Here is a 19,714-nt window from a genome sequence, read left to right as displayed (position 1 = left end):
ACAATATGGGGAGTATTTTAATAAAATTCCTTGTCGAAAATCAGGTCCAAAGTTTTTTTTTTTTTTTTTTTTTTTTTGTCCTTATCGCTTTTATCAGAGCCGTTTCATTAAATTTCGGTCGGCAAATAGAATTCTAGCAGGTGTGATTCACGGCCTTGAAATTTAGTCGAAAACAAAATTTGCATATATTTAACACACTCTGCATTATTATTTTTAATAATTGTACGTGAAATTTATGCGTCCGAGTTTGGTATTATAAATGTATTCGTTACACATCTCTGGCGAGTTCTGATAGACTTGCTCACATTTTTTTTGTATTATCTTTGAAATATTCGTGCAATGGGAGTTGCATGACTTGATGTAAGCTTTTGGACATACGCCATTGCTAAGCACATGTATGTCTGTAGAAGAAAACTAAAAAATACCAAAAAGACAAAAACACAAATTAAGCAAAAAATTGCTGGTCAACAGACTTAATTTGTCTTTTTGGTATTTTTTTTAGTTTTCTTCTACAGACATAGGTACATGTGCTTAGAAATAGCGTATGTCCTAAAGCTTACATCAAGTCATTTTTTTTGTGCCTCGAATAATTCGTAAACCGTTATTTCGAAAATGCTGTTACTGGTTACTAAAGTTTTGTGCGGTGTTGCGTTCCTCGCGTGCTTGTGACCCCGGTACCGGCGGGTCAGCGGGGTTGAGCGGGGAGGGCTATATCCGTGCGCCCCGTTACCGCGGGGGAGGTCATATATACCGGCGCGCAGCCCGCGACCCTGCCTTGTCGCGCCAGACGCCACCCCTGCGGCCGCCTGGAAGCTCCGAGTGCTCGCAGCTACCCTCACAGGTAAACCTGGGCGCACGACTCAGAAACAAAATATAACAGTGACAGTCAAAGTAGGTCGCGTGCACAAGATTTGACCGGCATGTTTTCCAACCTGCTGATTCACAACAGCGCGTAGGACGGTCGTGGGCACGGGAGGGAAAAAGGAAATGTTTTATTTCTGTTACGTACGCATGGCGCTACAGCCATTGAGCGTAGAGTAGATTGCAGTTTTGACGAGACTATAGAACTGTTTATAACTGTTTACAAAGGAGGGAACCAGTAATTCATTGTTTACATGCTGTAGTATGAGGTTATATTTGGGGAGTGAGTTCTCATAAGTGTTTAAATAACTCAAACGTGTTCTGTTATATTTATGGTAGTTATGTAACTGCTAAGTAAAGTAAAGTCATCAGTAGTTTTGTGAGAAATGTGTATTATGCTTACTTCGGCATAAAGCTTGGTGATCAAGCCAAAAACTGGGCACCGCACAAGGTATGTCGTACATGTGTCGAGGGACTGATACTGTGGAAAAATGGTGCAAAAAAATACTGAGAAGAAGTTGGCTCTATCCGGCCGCCCGGGACAGAGAGCTTGGGACAACAACAGCCTAAGTTATTCCACGCAAATACGGCAATTTCCAACCAAGTTTTAATATTTTTACAAGAGAATGAGCAGACAAAACGTTAGAGCAGTTGCATGGTGACCTTCGTACATGTGTTTACTATCAATAAAAATTAAATTTAGAGTTTAAACCATCGTACAGCTTGCACCAGGGCCTCTGAAGGCCTCCAAAGTGTTGTTTTCATGGAATATACCACAAACATTTTATTATTCGGCCACTGCTCTAACGTTATGTCTGCTCATTCTCTTGTAAAAATATTAAAACTTGGTTGGAAATTGCCGTATTTGCATGGAATGACTTAGGCTGTTGTTGTCCCAAGCTCTCTGTCCCGAGCGGCCGGATAGAGCTAACTTCTGCTGTCAAAAAAATCAGTCCTTTGCAATTACAATGGCTTGGAGGTAGCCACAAAATCATATTAGCGATTGTTAATTCGTATGGTTAACGTTCAAGGTCGTAACGCCAAAACTAAGGACATACAATGTCGGAACATTCCTTCAACCATACGACTAGTTATATATACATTGTGAATCTCTTCGTATCCAAGTTCCACCCCCTTTCTCGAAAATGTGCTACAGTAGTGCAGTTCAAAAAATGAATGTGATAATGCTGATGATTACAAGTCCTAAAAAAATTCCACGCCAAAATTTTTCACTCAAAATGAACTTAACGATTTAACTCGTGATATAATTTTAAGTTTTCAGCAATTTTCTCTCTTGCAATGTAACATTTTTTATTGGTATCAGTTTTAATAATTAATTTACATTATTATCTAAATTATGTGCCACAATCGTCATTATAAATAAAGTATTAAAGAAGTTAGGCACAATTTAGCATCCGAAAACTCTTGTTCAAACCAGGGGTGTCTTATTGCCCCCCCCCCCCCCCCCAAAAAAAAAACTCAAAACTGAGTTGTATAAAAACTTTACGTGATACAGGAAAATTAAAATCATATTGGACATCAGCCTTAAAAATACTTCTACAATCACTTAAAATTCTAAAAACTTCTTTCCTAAAATTTTAAAATGTCACATAGTGTTATTTTTAACCACCAAACACTATTTTTCATCCCTTGTACTAATATGTAGTCGTTATAAAAAATTTGTCTGGACAAAGGTTTAAGGTAATATTAAGATGGTTATTAATAAATTGCGATGAATTTCAATAGGTTATGAAGTTTTAATTTTTTTTAACATTGTTTTTACGATCATTTTGTTTTATCAAATATTGTTTTAGCCAAAAAGTTTTAGATAAAGTTTAGTAGTTTAAAATAAATTATAATGGATTTGATAGTATATCTATTTACAAAAAAGTAATGGCTTTGTTGTCTTTCTACCCTTGTTATTTCCACTCCTGGCAGTAATGATTTGTTACATAAAATTTACATTAGACTAAAGCTTTCGAAGTTAAATAAAAATAAACATTAATTGTATTACATGGTAGGAAATTTTATTTTATTATTTAACCCCCGGTTTTTTTCAACCCCTTCCAATAATTGTTTGTATTATTAAAAAATTTATCAGACAAAATTTTAGATAAAAATTATAAGATTTATAAACAATCTAAACTGATTTAATACTGTACATACTAAGGGAGTTATGATTTTTTTTTAATTCCACCCCTCAGTTTGTAAACCTCTTGCAACAATGGTTCATCTAATCAAAAATTATTTGAGACAAAAGTATTCAATAAAAATTATAATATTTACAAAAAAAAATTGAATGTATTTAATGGTGTGCCTACGAAGGAAGTATGAATTTCTTTTTTGTCCAACCCTGGTTTATTCTACCTATTGCAGTTATGGTTGGTTGAATAAAAAAATATCTGAGACAAAAGTTGTAGTTAATTTAAGGTTTTGCAATAAAACCGAACAGATTTAATAGTGTACATGGTACGGAATATATTATTTTTTTTTTTTTTAATTTCTACCTCTTTATTTTTTCAACACCCTGCAACAATGATTCGTCTTATCAAAAATTGTTTTAGATAAATTTTTTTTATAAAAATTATAAAATAAGCTCACAATTCGTATGTATTCGATGTGCCTACTAAGGAAATTATGATTTTTTTTAGTGTCCTCGGACCCTTGTTTTTTCAACCCTTAGTAGTTATCGTTGGTCGTATCAAAAACTTATTCAGGAAAAAAATTGTGGTGTTACTCGTTCGAGCTATAATACGTTTAGATCAATGTGAAATTGTCCATATCGAAGGAGTTACTGCAATTTTTTAATTTTTCAAAAAACCTTTTTCATTTCTACCCCATTTGGTCGGATATTGCCCATTAATGAACTTGACCGAAATTTTCCACTATTAGATTTTATGTATCAATATTGATGTGTTTATTGTTAAAAAAATGTGACACTTATTGCATCCACAAATGTGATATATATATAAACTTTTGAGTTGACGTTGGTTTTGGGATCTATGTACCATGAAACTAAAAACTATATACAAAGTTACCAGAACGGCTAAAACATGTAGTATTTCTTTGAAAACTACCTAGTAGCAAAGTAACTAATAAGCATAAAAAAAGATGTCCACCACGAACACTCAGCTGACGGTCTGGTTGTTCCTACTGTTAAGTTCCGACCGATGAGTCCCGAACTAGTGGTGCCCTCGGTGCTTGCCGGAGGGGCTTAGCGAGTGAGTTACTGCTGGCTGCTGAATGAGTTACTAGTGTCGATGCTGGGATGGGTTCACCTCAGCCATGGGCGTCGCAACCGGGGGGGGGGGGGGGGGGACACGTCCCCCCCAATAATAAAAGTCTTCAATTTCGTCCCCTCCAATAATATATTTAGTTTCGTAGTTAAATTAATAATATTATTTTATTATTTCTGTGGTATAAGGTATAACCCATATGTTGCGCATGGTGCATTTAGCCCAATCGTGGTATAATGTGAGCACTTTTTAATTCGATCTTTGTGTAAAATAAAAAAAATCAGGTCCGATACCGAATACAGATATGTTAACTGTGTTTTTACAAATTTGTTCTCTGAAAATATTTTTTTGTAAAAAATAAATTATATATTGCAACCAACTATAATTAGATATATTTAGGAAAGAAAATGCCTAAAAAAAAACACCTTTTTACACCTTCAAACCCCAAATTTTCCCGGGGCCCCGCTTTTTTCCAGGGGATGGATATTCCTCAACACTAAATCAATTGAAGTCCCCCCCAAAAAATACATCCTTGCGACGCCCATGCCTCAGCCTCCCGACGTAGCCTCGCCGAAGTGGCACGGAGCCAAGCCAAGCAAGGGGCACCACCTGGCGTGTGGCTGACACGGGGGCACGGGACACCCCGCAGGCGGCGGGATGCTGAAGGTGGCGAGCGTGCTGCTGACGATGGCGCAGCTGGTGGTGTCTGCGGTGAACACGCTGCTGGGGGGCTCGGACCTGCTGGAGCACGAGGACCACGGGCCACCCCACGAGGACCACGGGCAGTACCTGCTCCCGGTGCTGCTGGCCGGGACCGAGGGCCAGACGGGAGGGCTGGACCTCGTGCACCTCCTGCCAGAGCTGCTGCTCCATAAGGTCGCCAAGGTCAGTCCCCGACACTCGCACATTCATCGCCAAACTGTCAGGGACGTCTCGGAACGTTTTCATGAGTGTTGTGGGGGGGGGGGGGGGGGGGGGGGCGAAAAGATGTATCACACTTACCTCAGTCTCCTAGAGCGGGGGGTCCGGGAATTTTTAGATGCAAAATTGTGCTATTTAATGAGTTTCCGAATAAAAATATTAATTATACCGTTCCAAGAATTTGATGACGTAGTATGTATTAAATACTATTCTGACAGTAGATGTAGTACAATTTAAATAAAATACCATCTAGGAATTTGCAATCATTATTTACAGTATATCGACAATCATAAATTTGATTTTCTAATCAATGTGATCACCAATGCAACGTTTGTAACTACTGGTTGAGAAAAAATAATACTACTAGGACCAAACATTTATTCTGGGAAAAGGAGGGGGGGGCGAAATGCTACTCTCGCCCCCCCCATGCATAACAGCACGGGGGCGACTTGCCCCTGCTGCCCTCCCTGTTCCGACGTCCCTGCCAACGGTCTTTCATCACTTCTGCTGAGGATTCAACTACAAACTTTAAGTAAATACATCATCTTAGTACAGCAGACTTTGCTAGTGGTCGTCAGGCATGACTCACCCGGTCAAAAATTTTGCAGTGATGATGTAATTAGCGTTTGAAATAGAGTTAGTGGTTCCAGTGGCGGATCCGGAGGTTCACCTCGGAGGGGGGGGGGGGGGGGGGGGGGGGGGCACTCTATAGGATTTCAGAATAGCCAGAGAAAAAATAGTCTTAAAATTACTAAATTTGTATTTTATCTACTCACACTACACGTAACATCCGACCACCAGATTTTATGATTCTACTAGAAATTCATTAATTATATTAAAATATTTTATTGGTTTCAGAAAAAATCATTTTTGTCGGCAATATTAATGTAGCAGACAACTGGTTTTTCGGGGGGGGGGGGGGGGGGGGGGGGGGGGGCACTTTCCCCTGGTGCCCCCCCCCCCCCCCCTGGATCCGCCACTGAGTGGTTCTGTAACCCCGAAGGTAATAGACCTATTTGTTTTATTTTTTTTTACTTGAAGTTGCTCGTGAGTTGAGCAATGATTAGGTGTTATTTGTGTGGAATAACTATGAAATTACTAACTTTGGTTTTTGGAGCCATTAATCACAAAATGCCTAAGAGAAAACTGGTTATGTTGGAGAAAATAAATGAAAAAAAAACAAGTGAAATTCTCAGAGCATAAGCAATTTAAAGTGCACATACGTGTCGTAGGTGTCAAATGAGGGAAAAATCAGCCGAAAGAAATAGCCAGTGGGGCAAAACGAAGCCCGGAACGAGGCGACAAAATTTGTGCTCAAGCGAGCCTCAACTGTCTACCTTGCGAGAAGCGATGGCGAATGTTGAAAATTGTTTGGTAATGGTCGTGGATATGCTCTCTGATGATATGGAGTCAATTGAGCCAGTATTATTGAACGATGGGCCTTTCAGCGTGATGAAAATTCATGAAACAAACCCCTGGCTGCTATAGCCTACCCAGAATTTTTGATGTGTAAACATCTTAGCTCTCGGTATACGGCATTTGGTTGGAGTAATTTCGTGAAATTGGAACGGAAGTCGATGAATGGAAATGTGACATTAAGATGGCGTACCAATGTAAACTTAAACCCATATATAGTCATTTTCGTAATAATTAGGGTACATACCAAACTTATTGATGTACCAAATGAAACTTTATGATAGTGAAACTATATATTTGGTAAACTAAAATTATAATAAAAACAATTAGAAGTTTTAAAATACCTAAGAAAACTGCCATTTCAATGACTATAATACATATACTCTTTTTAAATTCTCAAGAAGCTTAGAAGCACAGCAGTAGAGCGTGCACTTGGTAACCTCAAGTGGTGCAGTTCAAATATCGTTACTTGATATTTTTCAATAACATAATAATTCAGTAAATAGTGTTTAATCAGCTCAATAAGGTTGTTTGTTTGTAGGAAGTATTTACAGACAGATTTCAGTTGTTTAAGGAAAAACGAATATACAAATATATACCGGTACTTAGTGTTATAATTGTGTTTTAAAATATTTCAGGTTTATATTTTGGTAATACCACAGAAGTATAGCTTATAATTAGGGGCAGGCATTTTTCGCGAATAAATCTGAACGCCTATTAGACTGCAACAAGGAGTACCCGCACCAGCGGTTTCTTCCTTGTGATTGGCAGCCGCCTGCGAGAGTATATGCCTTATTTGGCTGAGCCACTCAGGACGCATTTGCTTCCACAATGAATTACTGTGATTGGTGTTGTAACAATCAACATGTACCTGAAAGAAACTCATCCAATCACGAAACACAGACGATGCTACAGTGTTTTAACTTTCAGCTAGTCTCGGAATCTTTTCGCGAAATATGCATGGCCCTACTTATAACGTGTACAAAAACTTTATAGTATTAACTATTTAGTGAATTTTAACAAGATATGCAGTTATTTAATAATAGGCTACAGCATTGACACATCAAAATTAAGTGGAATATGAGCTACATTATATCAAAGTGATATTCATTCAGTCAGTAGAAATGTCCTTATAATTATGTAAATATGCTGCTTGTATCATCTGCAAACATGACAAATATTCTTTTCTTTTGAATGAAAAAAAAGAAAGAAAATTAAAATGCCAGTGTAAAAAATTCGCCACAATTTTGATGGTTGTAATGAATTTTTAGTCGCTCTTTGCAATTGGAATAGTGAATGATAAAACAGACCTTCATGCCCAATAACTGATAGTATTAACTGTTTAATGAATTTAAACAAGATTGGAAGTATTTTAATAAAATTCCTTGTCGAAAATCAGGTCCAAAGCCAGGGTTTGGTATTTTTTCAAGTCTTTTTTACTGTATAGTTTAACATTTAGGTCTGCTAATCAGATGATTCAATAGTTTACGTAGCTGCTCCGGCAGTGAATTCTAGTGGATGTGCGGAAACTACATGTAATTAACGTCTAGAAAGTTAGTTGAAAACACAATTTGCGTACCTTCATCACGCTCTGCATTATTTTTAAGAAATCTGCGTTAAATTTTATGTCTGAGTTTTGTTTATTAAGTGTATTTGCAACATGAGAACACATGAATTTTCTCATGACCAAGGTTAGATGTTACACATCACTGACAAGTACTGAAAGACTTGATCACATATTTTGTTTGTTTTATTACGCTTATTAATATGCACAGGCAATACTGGAAAGCTATTCAGGTTTAAAAAATAACTTTAAATATGTAGGTACTGTAGAAAACAAAGCACAAATGCCCGGAAAAGAATCCGAACCCATTATTACCTACTGTGAACTTTTTTTTGTGATACTGTTGCTTGCAAGAAAATATACAAATTTTTAAATATTTCAAAATTTACAGTATTATGTATTTCAGTTCTATTTACTGTGTACGTTCCAAGTTTCAAGGGCGTACGCATGGGAGGTCGGTACAGAGGGGGGGTGTAGTACCAAGAGTTCCAAAAAAAAAAATTCCATCATTCCCACCAACACAGGGAAACCATTTGAAAGCAAACAGTATGCACCCCTCCCAAATGATACTCTACATACGTTCCTGCCAGACTTCCACAGAGACAAGCACTGCTCCAGACTGAGGAAGGCGATAGCCCCTCCCGAACCAGAATTTTATTATTATATTTTTATTTTTGAGTGGATATTAATGCTTATTTTAATTCATGTGTTAAAACTTTTCTTTCATAAAATTTGTTTACAACTTTTAAAGAACAGTATTTGAGATCATATATTTGTAAATATTCTAAGGCCAATCTTTAACATCCTTTCTTTTTTACAATATTCTCTCCAGAATGTCTTTCTGTAGCCGCCCCCTGAAAGGGATATATCTAGGCTTTCCTTCCACCTGGGACAGAAATTGTGATTATCACCCTTCTCTCTCTCTCTCTCTCTCTACATAAACTACGATAAACACATCAGGCATAATTTGTTTTGCATCTGTGTGCATTACATGTAACATTTAAAGTTAAATTAACTAATTATAAACAGAAATAAAGACCTCAACATTGAATACGTATTTATTGATAACGGGGAAAAATGAAACACAAAAAGTAGTTATTGTATAATTTATTTTTTATAATGTCCTTTTATTCCACATTTTATGTAGTTTATAAAAAAAACTTGTCGGGACATCCTGTGCCCTTTAACCCCTCCTCCCCTGACCATACCGAGAAACATCACTGAGTCCAGACATGATTACCGTATTTACTCGCACATAGGTCGCCATCACAGATAGGTCGCACCCATAATTTGAGGTCTTGAATTTGGTATTTAAGATTCCCCCCATATAGGTCGCACCGGTAATTCATTACACATACGCATTGCACCACAGTAAAAAAATTTAAAAAAAGGGCCGCAAATTGGTGGAAATTTACCGTCAATAGCGCGCCGTGCGCGGAGAAAGGTCATTGTACTCGGTCAGCTGGCTCTCTTTGTTCACTGAGCTGCGCATGCACAGTATAACTCACTCAATGCTCCGCCCCGACTCGTGACTTTCCATCAGCAGCCAACCAATAGATGCGAGCTTAGCGGAAAAAAATGTAAGCTCCACCTCCCATGTACCAATTTTGTCCAGTTCTAATACCAGTTTATTGGTATACGCACCAGTTTTCTCGCTGCCGTGACATGTTCAAGTTTACGTTCATCTTGATGGCTTTATACCAATAATTAATTAATTATGACCCCCAGGAATATTGTTAGTTTAAAAAATATGCATCAACTGTACAATACTTCCGAAATTATAAAATACGTATAAAACAGTTACCAAGACTCCGCTCATTTTATCTTGTGAAGTTTGTCTCGTACCAGTATTTCGGCTAAGTTGTGACATAAGTACAGTATCAGAACTTAACAATCAGCCACGTTTATACATTAGTGAGTTTACGTTTTTCCGTCGTGCATTTTAGATTGTCTCCTGCTGTAATTACTCGGACTTTTACACACCCAGGCTTAAATTATTACATGTTTAGAAATAAAAGCAACTTTTCATGTTATAAAATATGTATATTTTGCAATTTAAAATGTTCATTGCCGACTATAAATGTTACGTTTTTCACGATGTTTTAAGGCCTACTAGCTAATCTTATCTACTCTTAAAAGTACCCACGGTATTTTCTGGTTGTTTATGGTTGTTACGTGACACAAATAGCGGGATGGATTCGATTTTTCAGACGTAATTTGCGTGAAAGTATTGTATTGGACTAAATGGGAACTAAATGGGACCTGAAGAATATAGTGCAAATAACGGGAAAACGTAAATAACGGTAACGTAAATAAGGAGTTTCGCTGTATGTGTACATTGTAAATAAATTTGCCTATACCTATATAAACTTCTTTTTCGCATTTTAAAGCAAAATATTGCAAAAAATATTCCTCAAAAATTTTTTAAAATTTTTCTTTACATATAGGTTGCACTTTATTTTTTCCCCATCAAATCTGGTAAAATTGCCGCGACCTATATGCGAGTAAATACGGTATTTATTTCTTTATTTAGACAAGGTGCGTTGGCCGCCAAGCAAAATAGAAGTGAAACTTCATTGATAGTGGGGCAGGAAATTTGCAGGGCATAAAAAATATTCTAAACAAGTGTCCAAGTACATATGTATGCAAATGTACAAATATGTAGGTATGCAAGCGTACAGGTTAGTGTGAAAGTATGTGATTGAGCACTATGCAAGTGCGCAAGTTGGCAAGTATGCTATATTGCTTTACTTAATGCGCTACTGCTGCCGCCATCTCTTGTTGTGCTCTGATATCGCCATCACCTCGACTTAACCTACCAACTGTAAAAACTAAGTTTCACTTCAAAATAGTAACTTCAATTAACACTGAAAATGTTATCCTACTGAATACTGTTACAAAAAGAAATAATATAAAAAATATTAATGTGCCGAATGCAGATTATAATAGAAAAGTTAAATCACAAAAAATATAATTAAAAAGTACATGATAAACTTTTATGTTTGCAGTACAGTATAACCCTGTAATAATGTTCCTGCTTATAACGTCATATTTTTAAAGTCCCAACGTTTTCCCCATAAGGACAATATATTTATTTCCTGCATAAAGCATTTCATGAATGGTACATTTCCTGATTATAATGTAGGCTTTGAAAATTTCAATAAATACAAAAAAAAAATAGAAAACCTAATTGTTTTAACATTTATTCCATCTGTGAAGTTTAACATGTTAAATCTGTTTAATTTATACCTTTGAATATATATACTGTATAGAAGTCGCCAGCCCAGGTTAAAACTTCTAATACGGTTTTGAGGTAGTTGGTTAATTCACCGCCGCAATCGTCACCATCTCTAGGGCATCGACTTGTGGTGGTCCCTAGCGGACAAGTCTCGAACTCTTCAAACACCCCTTCCCCCTCCCGTTGAACGACGTTGAGCTGCAGTGAATGATGGAAGAGGGGAGCGGGGAATGACAGCGGGCGACAGCGCTGCGCTCTAACGTGTAAATAACAACTAAGACGATACAGGGCGTTACGGCAGCGCACTGCAGCGGTGAAGTTCCCAAGCTGCTCATCATACGCTTCTGAAAAACGTAGAGTAAATCCTATCCACTCGCGACTTCTATACAGTATATATATTCAAAGTTTATACTTTACATGCAATTTTTGTTTACAATCATGGCTGTACATAAATGTAGATTATTCAAATAGGAATGTATGTAAAAAACAAAATGTAAGTATCATAGAACACTAACGCTACATACTAGTGCTAGCAAACGGTGTGTATTCAATATATCGAAGGTACATGACATTCACCCTTGTCTTGAAGAAAAAAAATTTACAAATACGTATTTTCATTCCTTGCCATTCTAGCGTGTTTTCAGATGTATGAACATAGTCCTACAATATTTTAGTTTGCTAACTATTCCGCTATGATAATAAAAATAAAGTGTTTTCTATTGCTGATAAGAGTTAAATTTATTTCATCATCATCACGAATTGATCTTCATTTTACAGAAACATAACAGTGTGTCTTTAAAGACAAATAAAACAGAGGCTGGAAGCACTATTAAGTTAAAGGAAAATTGTTGGCTTGGTTTTAGCAAATTTGAGCATCGAGAATTCCCATCAGTTACTTTTAACCTTAAAATTAGTTTACATAGCTTGATGAGTCCATCATTAAAATGTTCAAACACTGATATTTCCTGCTTATGGTCTTGCCTTATGCCCGCTTGAACAACATTATAACAGGGTTCGACTGCATATTGCACCTTATAAAAAATATTTATTCTTTTTCTGCTGAGCAGGAGTTACATTTCTAGCACAACACCACAGTTAATGCGATTCGGTACCTGAAAATTTACATTTGTAGCATTTATTGGTTTTTTGTCTTATTCGTAGCAGCACTGAACCAGGGCTCGACCTCTCGTCGTCATCGGAGGTCATTAGTAGAGACCCGGAAAATTCGCGTGTTCAATGACCTCCAGGATGGAATCCAATATATCCTCTACACACTCGGGCAAATGCCAACTGTTCACTGGCTGCTGACTTGTGAGTCGTCTGGACTGGGTTGCCTGTGATTCGACACTTCTATAAGTGAGGGGTCTCTAATTGGCCCTCATGTCCTCCAGATTAACAGTGAACCAATGACAGAAGCGGCGCTAAGGTATAATATTACATATTTGAATTCTAGCACAACACGAAATGAACCCGCGAATCTTCCGGGTCTCTAGTCATAAGATAGGAGTTGGAGGTGACAAGAGAATGAGGAAACCGCACTTGTTGTGTCGCAGGTGGGGGTGTGGGCCGTGGGCCTGGTGCTCGTGGCCCTGGTGGGCACCGCCTTCTCTGCCGCCCTCTGCAGCTTCACGTCGCTCTGCTCGCTCAAGTTCCCCGCGCTGGACCACTTGAAGCCCGAGGCGCGCGGCATGCTGGCCGAGCTCGCCTCTCGCGTGGCCGGCGCCCTCGAAGAGTACGGCACGCGAGGGACCCGGCAAGAGCGGAGCGTTTCCAGCGACACATCCTTCTAGGGCGGTGTCCTCACATGAAAACTCAACTTGAAAAATTTTTATTTATACTGTTGCCTAAACAATGTACTTTTAAAGGCTAAATTTAATAAAGTTCTGTTAATTTTTAGCAAACAATTTATCTTGGGCATGGAGTGGATAAAACGGACATAGCTTTGCAGCTGGCCGAGAGCCTGGCTCATGAGGCACCCTAGCGACACAACTACCGCGACTTCAAACTTCCAGGGCGGTGTCCTCAAATGAAAACTCAAGTTGAAAAATATTTATTTATACCGTCGCCTAAACAATGTACTTAAAGGGCTAGATTTAAAGTTCTGTTAATTTTTAGCAAACAATTTATCTTGGGCCTGGAGTGGATTAAACCTTTGAATATATATATATATATACTGTATAGAAGTCGCCAGCCCAGGTTAAAATTTCTAATACGGTTTTAAGGTAGTTGGTTGATTCACCGCCGCAATCTCGCCACCACCTCTAGGGCATCATCGACTTGTGGTGGTCCCTAGTGGGACAAGTGTCGAACTCTTCAAACACCCCTTCCCCCCTCCCTTTGAACGAACCTTGAGCTGCAGTGAATGATGGGTGGAGGGGTGCGGGGGGAATGACAGCGGGCGACAGTGCTGCGCTCTTAAGGTGTAAATAACAACCTAAGACGATACAGGGCGTTACGGCAGCGCACTGCAGCGGTGAAGTTCCCGAGCTGCTCTTCATACGCTCCTGAAAAACGTAGAGTAAATCCTATCCACTCGCGACTTCTATACAGTATATATATTCAAAGATTAAACAGACAGCTTTGCAGACGAAAGTTGAAATTCGAAAGTGTTTCAAACTTATAAAACTCTGAAAGATTATCGACCAATTTTTCACAAGAGAAAAAAATATAAACTATACAGAAATGATTGATATTAATAACGACTAATTTTCTTTGCCTAGCAGGCACAATGACTGTTTAAAACATTGGAGTTGTGGTTATCAAATTGTATTCTGAATTTCTTAGAATGGTTCACAAGGATTACGAATGTTTAAGTTACAACACCACATTATTTTATGTTCAATTTATTTTTATTTGATGCAACAGTACAGTTGAAAAAGCAGCATATTTTTGACATTCTATTTGTAATTTTAAAAAAAAAGTACATTCCTGAATTTTTTTTAAGATAAAGCATCTCAAGGCCACGAGAATGAATGTACACTAGGCAGGTATTAAGAAAATATCAGCAAAGTGTTAGACAACTAAAAAATAAAATAAAGGCAGATAACAGTACTTAATAAATATTTGTAGTGAATGTACTTATCACAAAGCAGTAGTATTAGAACTGCCATAAACCAGTATCAGTCACATTGGTAAATGCACATTTGATTGTTAAAATTTATATGTACATGTTTAGCATTGTTTGTAGTAGTGATGGGCACTGTCAAATGATTTAAAAAGTCTGTGAATGCATAAGTTATGTATATTGGATTAAGAAGACTTTCATATTATAATATAAATGAAAAAAAAAATGTAATTTTATTAAAAGTCAATTATACCAAATCAAAATAATATATAAAGACGTAAAACCCAAACTAGAAAAAACTAAACTGTTCAGTGAGAACTGGGATGTGTTTAAATGGATTTTTTTTTTTTCCCTTCTTATTTTCCATGACTCATTCATTGAACATACGTAATTAGATAGGTAATTACTTGTTAACAAGACATTCCATTAACTTTTTGAAATGTTTTAACTTTTTATTTAAAAAGTAATATTATTATATATACTTTTGAAATCTTTATTTTTCTTTCAATATACTGTACATTATTCTATTTAATATGAAGCACAATTGCAAAATGAAGGTTTATAACAACGGTTACTACCACCCTGTTTTCCATACTATACATTTACTTCTCATATAATAGTACTAAAAACTATAGAAATATTTAACAGTGCCCATATACAATACACAGTTTATTATTTTATACATACAAACTATGACTAGGTATTATAAATATAAATAAAAAATTCATGTGCAAGAACAAACCAAGTTTTGGTTTGGTAAAATTTAAAGTTAACATAATCTTTCAACTTTGAATTAGAAAGATACCCCATTATCAGGCATCAAACAGCTAACTTTTTCACTAATACTTAAAACATTACTATAATGTACACACAATAATTAAAACATGCAATAATATTATAATGCCCAAATTATGAATTGAAAACAATGAACAATGTGTTTATTCTAAATAAAAAATTCTTTAAAAAATAATAATAATACATGCAATTAAAAAACATAGAATATGTAAATAAAAACAAAAAAAAAATGGAAAAATTTTAGCATGTTCTCAGATCTGATAGCAATTTAATAGTTTCAATGACATATGTAACCACAGTTTACAAATGAAAAAAAAGTGCTAGTAAAATAATGCAATTAGCTTTCACTAGCAAATATATTTTCTTACTAACACAATGGCATCAAAATAAATCCCGCAACTACATCAAAAAATGTTAGGTACTCTTGGCCAGTCATTGAAGGAAGACGCTGATGAACATCTGTCAAGCTATTTACAAGAACCTGTTTCTAGCAATGGTTTGACAGATATTAGAAACAAAATTACGGTAGTATGGCTACAATGCTAAATGCAACCAATTAAATTTTTTTTCATGATATGTCCAATGTAAAATGGTTCAGTATACAATAAGTTAGGGTAAATCATTGGGAAGTGAAAAGGAAGAAGTGGTGGGGTGGTTGTTAAAACATATAAACCCCCCTGTACATCCCACCCTACTCTTCCCACAATCAAATTACAAACAAAAGTGTTAGGAAAAATTTGGAAACTGGTAACAAAGTGGCAAAGGCCCTTTTGTAACGAGCGATGCCCCAGCTAATAATGTTAAGCAGTTTAAAACACTTAAACAACATTTATTTGATTGTGATCATATTTTTTTTAACACCCAGTAAAAACTTCAGGATGTTGCAAAGACAAGACAAGGCATGAGAAAGAATGATCACTCGGTTCAAGTCAGGCAAGCAAGGTTAACCAAACTTTAAAAGTAACTGAAACATACATTGAAAACTTCTTAACTGAGATTTGAGAATAGTTTGGGGTAGTGATGGGTCAATTCCTGTTTTTTCCCGGTTCTCGGTTCGGTACCGGTTCTTAAAAATCGGTTCTCGGTTCTGACTTAAACAATAAAATAAATATTATTCACAAGGTGTTTTAAGTAATAAACTATTTATTGTTTTGGCTACAAAAAAAGCACTGTTTCAAGCTACAGTAAACACACCAACCTATTAAGAATGTAATATGTATTAATAAAATAATAAATTCAAAATAATATAGAAAACACTTCATAAAACTAAAATTTACTATATCAATCTAGTAATTACCTCAAGAAATCTACATACACCCACCTTTAAAACATAGGAATTAAAAAAAATGTTACAATAACGGAAATAAATACAATGATGGGTGAACTTTGAAAGAATTAAAATATTAAATTGTCCATCAAACTTATTGCCTACATTGAATTCAGTTTGTTTGCAGTCAACAGTAAATTACTGCCACACTTCTGATGCCATTTCTTACACAATTTGCTCTATTTGGCCAGAATAATTTTACTTTAGAAGTGTCAATAAGCATTTCGTTTGACCAGCCAATAGTAAAATACATCTACACATCCATACACCACTTTACTAAAAAAAAAAACTTCCCCCTCCAAAGCAATCCCGTTTACCTAAAAGAGAAAGTTACTAGCCATTACGCTAGATGGATGCAGATGCAGTGAACTTAAAAGCACTGCACAAAAAGCATAAAATTTTAGAATGCCGAAAATTATTACGGAAAATTTTAAATCAATCATTAATTATATTAAACAAATATTCTGTGGAATTTTGCACTTTTAATTGTTTTTTATACACCAGTCACCCTTACTTACGTGTCAACGACTCAATTAACTACCTATTTTTAAAAACAAATTGAAACAAACATGGCGTCTTTCTGTTCTCACATCTCTGCTGAGGCACATTATAGAGTTGCACACATCTATGAACTACAAACATCTATGGCACCTTCAACTGTTATGTTTTGATTGTATAACGTACTTTGTTTACAGAAGTGACGAAAACATTAAATATTTTCACGTGTAATTTATTTTATAGTTAGAGATGAATATTATTCCACAGAAGTCCAAAAAAATAATTCATAAGTGAATTGAACGTGAGTTGAGCCATTTCATGCTGCAGTTAAGTTGTAGTGAAGGACTATTTTCGTAAAGTGTTTTGCTACACTGCCGGTACCGGAACCGGCACCGACATTTTAGCTGCGGTTCTCGGTGCCGGTTAAAATGCTGAGAACCGTAGGAACCGAGAACCGATACCGACCCATCCCTAGTTTGGGGTCATGCCAGTGGTACTGTGGCATACAAATAGTTTATTACCAGCAGCTAATCACGTCAGGTCACGTGTAATTGCTGTGAGCTGCCTACCTACACATATTTGGAATATGTCTAAATCTTTATATATCCTGTTTCAACTCCTTATGAACTCAAAAATAAAAATAAACTTATTTTGCAGAATTTTTTCTAGGTTTCTTGAAAAGTGTCATTAAATTTTTGCACAATAAACACTCCACTTTAGGTGGCAAAAAAGCTATGACCAAAGCAGTTTTTAAATTTGTTATGTACACATCAGGAAGGATTAATCACAGTATTTGAAAATTCAATTAGTACTCGTTTCAAATGTCTACTCCCAACAGCAAAGCCTGATACATCAAGATTTCACAGATGCTGTAAGAAAAAAAGGTATATTAGAAAAATATTACTAAAAAATTTCCAAAAAGTATTACCTAATGTATGGACATGTTATAAATGTTATAGTAGTTGAAACCAGCTAAAATAAACTGGAATAAAAAAGGGGGTGTAAGTGACATTTTAATGGGTAAAACCAATGCTACTCAGTTACCATTCAAATGGTGATAAATGCATGTCTATAAACACAAGGCATTACAATGTAAAAAAAGTGAAAATTACATGTTGTTTGAATATACAATACAGTACAGATATTTAGTAGAAACAGGCCTTAACATGTAAAAGCCTACAAACGAACGTATCTAGATTTTTATTCTGTAATATTAAATAATATTCATGGTGTTCAAGCTTTATTTAACAAAAGATAAGCTTGTAGGAAGAAAAATATGAAAATTTTAGGTTAAATGAGAATACATCAAGTGTACTTTAAATTCTGCAAACATTGTTAAGTAAGGATGTCAGTGTTGTTATTTCTAAACAAACTGCAGTTAGAACACCATGAATTTATAATCATAAAAAAATTGTGTTAACATATTATCCAATAAATCTGCAAGTGTCAAATATTACCAATATAAATTTAAATTCTATAAACTTGTAATTAAAATGAAAATAATGACTAAAAAGTGACAACTTGTTTAACAGTGACACAAATCCTTTTAAAAATTAATAATAAAAAAATTAATACCAACTAAAATATTACAAATATTGCCTATTTAAAAAAAAACAAGCAGTGGAAAAAAAAACACAACTTCAGTAGCATGCAATTTAAAAATATAAATTATAAATATATAATAAAGAACATAATTTTAACAACAAAGTCAGTCAAGATCATCTAGTAACTCATGAGAATACACACCCAGCGTAGAATATCACAATTAGCTGTAATTAACAATTAATTTTCCAAAACATGTGTGGCTTGAGAGTCTTACACATTGCACTATTGTATAGACCCGCTGAGATGCCAATTTGTTTCTCCGACAACATTTTATAACTTTTGCAATTTATATCTGATACTGTAATACAAAACAAAAAGAAAAATGAAAAAGTACTGAATTAAAAATAACAAGTGCCAAATCAAACCTTATGTACATAGTTTTACTGACCACTGAAATTTTTTAACCATATTGTTTCATCATCTTGACTTTTTTGGAAAACACAAAAATTGAGATTAAAAACATACAAAATGTCAGTTGAACAATAGGAGCTTAAAAATAAAGACAGAGATGGAAATGAGTGGTGAAAATATAACAAGCCATCCACAACATATTTGTGCCCGTGTTGTGTGCAGAACATAAGCAACATGAAAAACAATATGTTCAGCTTTACAGCATGCAGCGCACGTGTTCAAGTTTGCGCCACAGTTCCGAGACAGAGCTCGGGCTATTCCCTGGCTACTTCCGGCTGCAGATCAAACCACGAGGTGATAGCTTTCGTCAGGTCGTAGTCTGCAAGGCTCAGTACCACCTATTTCACAAAATAAAAAAAAAGAAGTTATTACAGTGAAACAACTTTATTTTAATTACTTGAAATAATTTTGCACTGGATCCACATATAAACACGCATGTCTACAAGTCATGTTTAATGCATGAATACCAGGGATGGGCCAGTAGAATCCTCGAATCCTCAAATCTACAGTTTTCAAAAAATTCGGGATTCTAGGGAGAAAAAAAATATAAGAAAAAATATTGAATTAAAAATAGTAAATTAAAAAATGTAACACTGGCAAACTCTTAAGTTTACTAGGTGTTGGATTTGTAAATAGTGCTTACCCTAGATTTATGTTAACTAATCCAAAGTGTTGGACGCTTCAAAATTCAAATATGGCGCCATTTTGCTGCCATTAACTCAAGCGATCCTGGTGGCCACCAGGAAAGACTCAGTGGTTCATCTGGTACCGGCGTCAT

The 19,714-nt window shown here is 35.8% G+C and overlaps 2 protein-coding genes across 4 annotated transcripts in view; one reads left to right on the top strand and one right to left on the bottom strand.

Moving 5' to 3' along the window:
• Window positions 1-370: 370 nt before the first annotated feature.
• LOC134539695 (uncharacterized) lies at window positions 371-13,653 on the top strand. 2 transcript variants are annotated; one of them, XM_063381906.1, is made up of 3 exons: window positions 371-841; window positions 4,747-4,982; window positions 12,790-13,653. In XM_063381906.1, the coding sequence occupies exons 2-3, from the start codon at window positions 4,755-4,757 to the stop codon at window positions 13,024-13,026; spliced, it is 465 nt and encodes a 154-aa protein (XP_063237976.1). In that variant the 5' UTR covers window positions 371-841; window positions 4,747-4,754; the 3' UTR covers window positions 13,027-13,653. The 2 variants fall into 2 exon arrangements, with proteins under 2 accessions (XP_063237976.1, XP_063237977.1); XM_063381907.1 differs by lacking the exon at window positions 371-841 and having other exon boundaries at window positions 4,675-4,982.
• A 413-nt stretch (window positions 13,654-14,066) lies between these two features.
• Window positions 14,067-19,714, bottom strand: part of LOC134539694 (extended synaptotagmin-2) — a 48,332-nt gene continuing 42,684 nt past the window's right edge. For both annotated transcript variants that reach the window (XM_063381904.1, XM_063381905.1), the window contains exon 20: window positions 14,067-19,274. In XM_063381904.1, the coding sequence (XP_063237974.1) occupies window positions 19,191-19,274 (84 nt within the window). In that variant the 3' untranslated portion in view covers window positions 14,067-19,190. The remainder of the gene's footprint in view (window positions 19,275-19,714) is intronic.

The sequence above is a fragment of the Bacillus rossius genome, chromosome 15, assembly GCF_032445375.1.
Source record: "Bacillus rossius redtenbacheri isolate Brsri chromosome 15, Brsri_v3, whole genome shotgun sequence".
Classification (NCBI taxonomy): Eukaryota; Metazoa; Arthropoda; class Insecta; order Phasmatodea; family Bacillidae; genus Bacillus; species Bacillus rossius.
Note: the sequence above shows the minus strand (reverse complement) of the source record. Positions and strands in the feature narration are given on the sequence as shown.

Bases quoted from the DNA above. Each gene is read 5' to 3' on its own strand.
- LOC134539695 (XM_063381906.1), top strand. From the start codon at position 4,755: ATGCTGAAGGTGGCGAGCGTGCTGCTGACGATGGCGCAGCTGGTGGTG. The intron at 4,983-12,789 runs GTCAGTCCCCGA...GTTGTGTCGCAG, and splicing joins TGCTCCATAAGGTCGCCAAG to GTGGGGGTGTGGGCCGTGGG.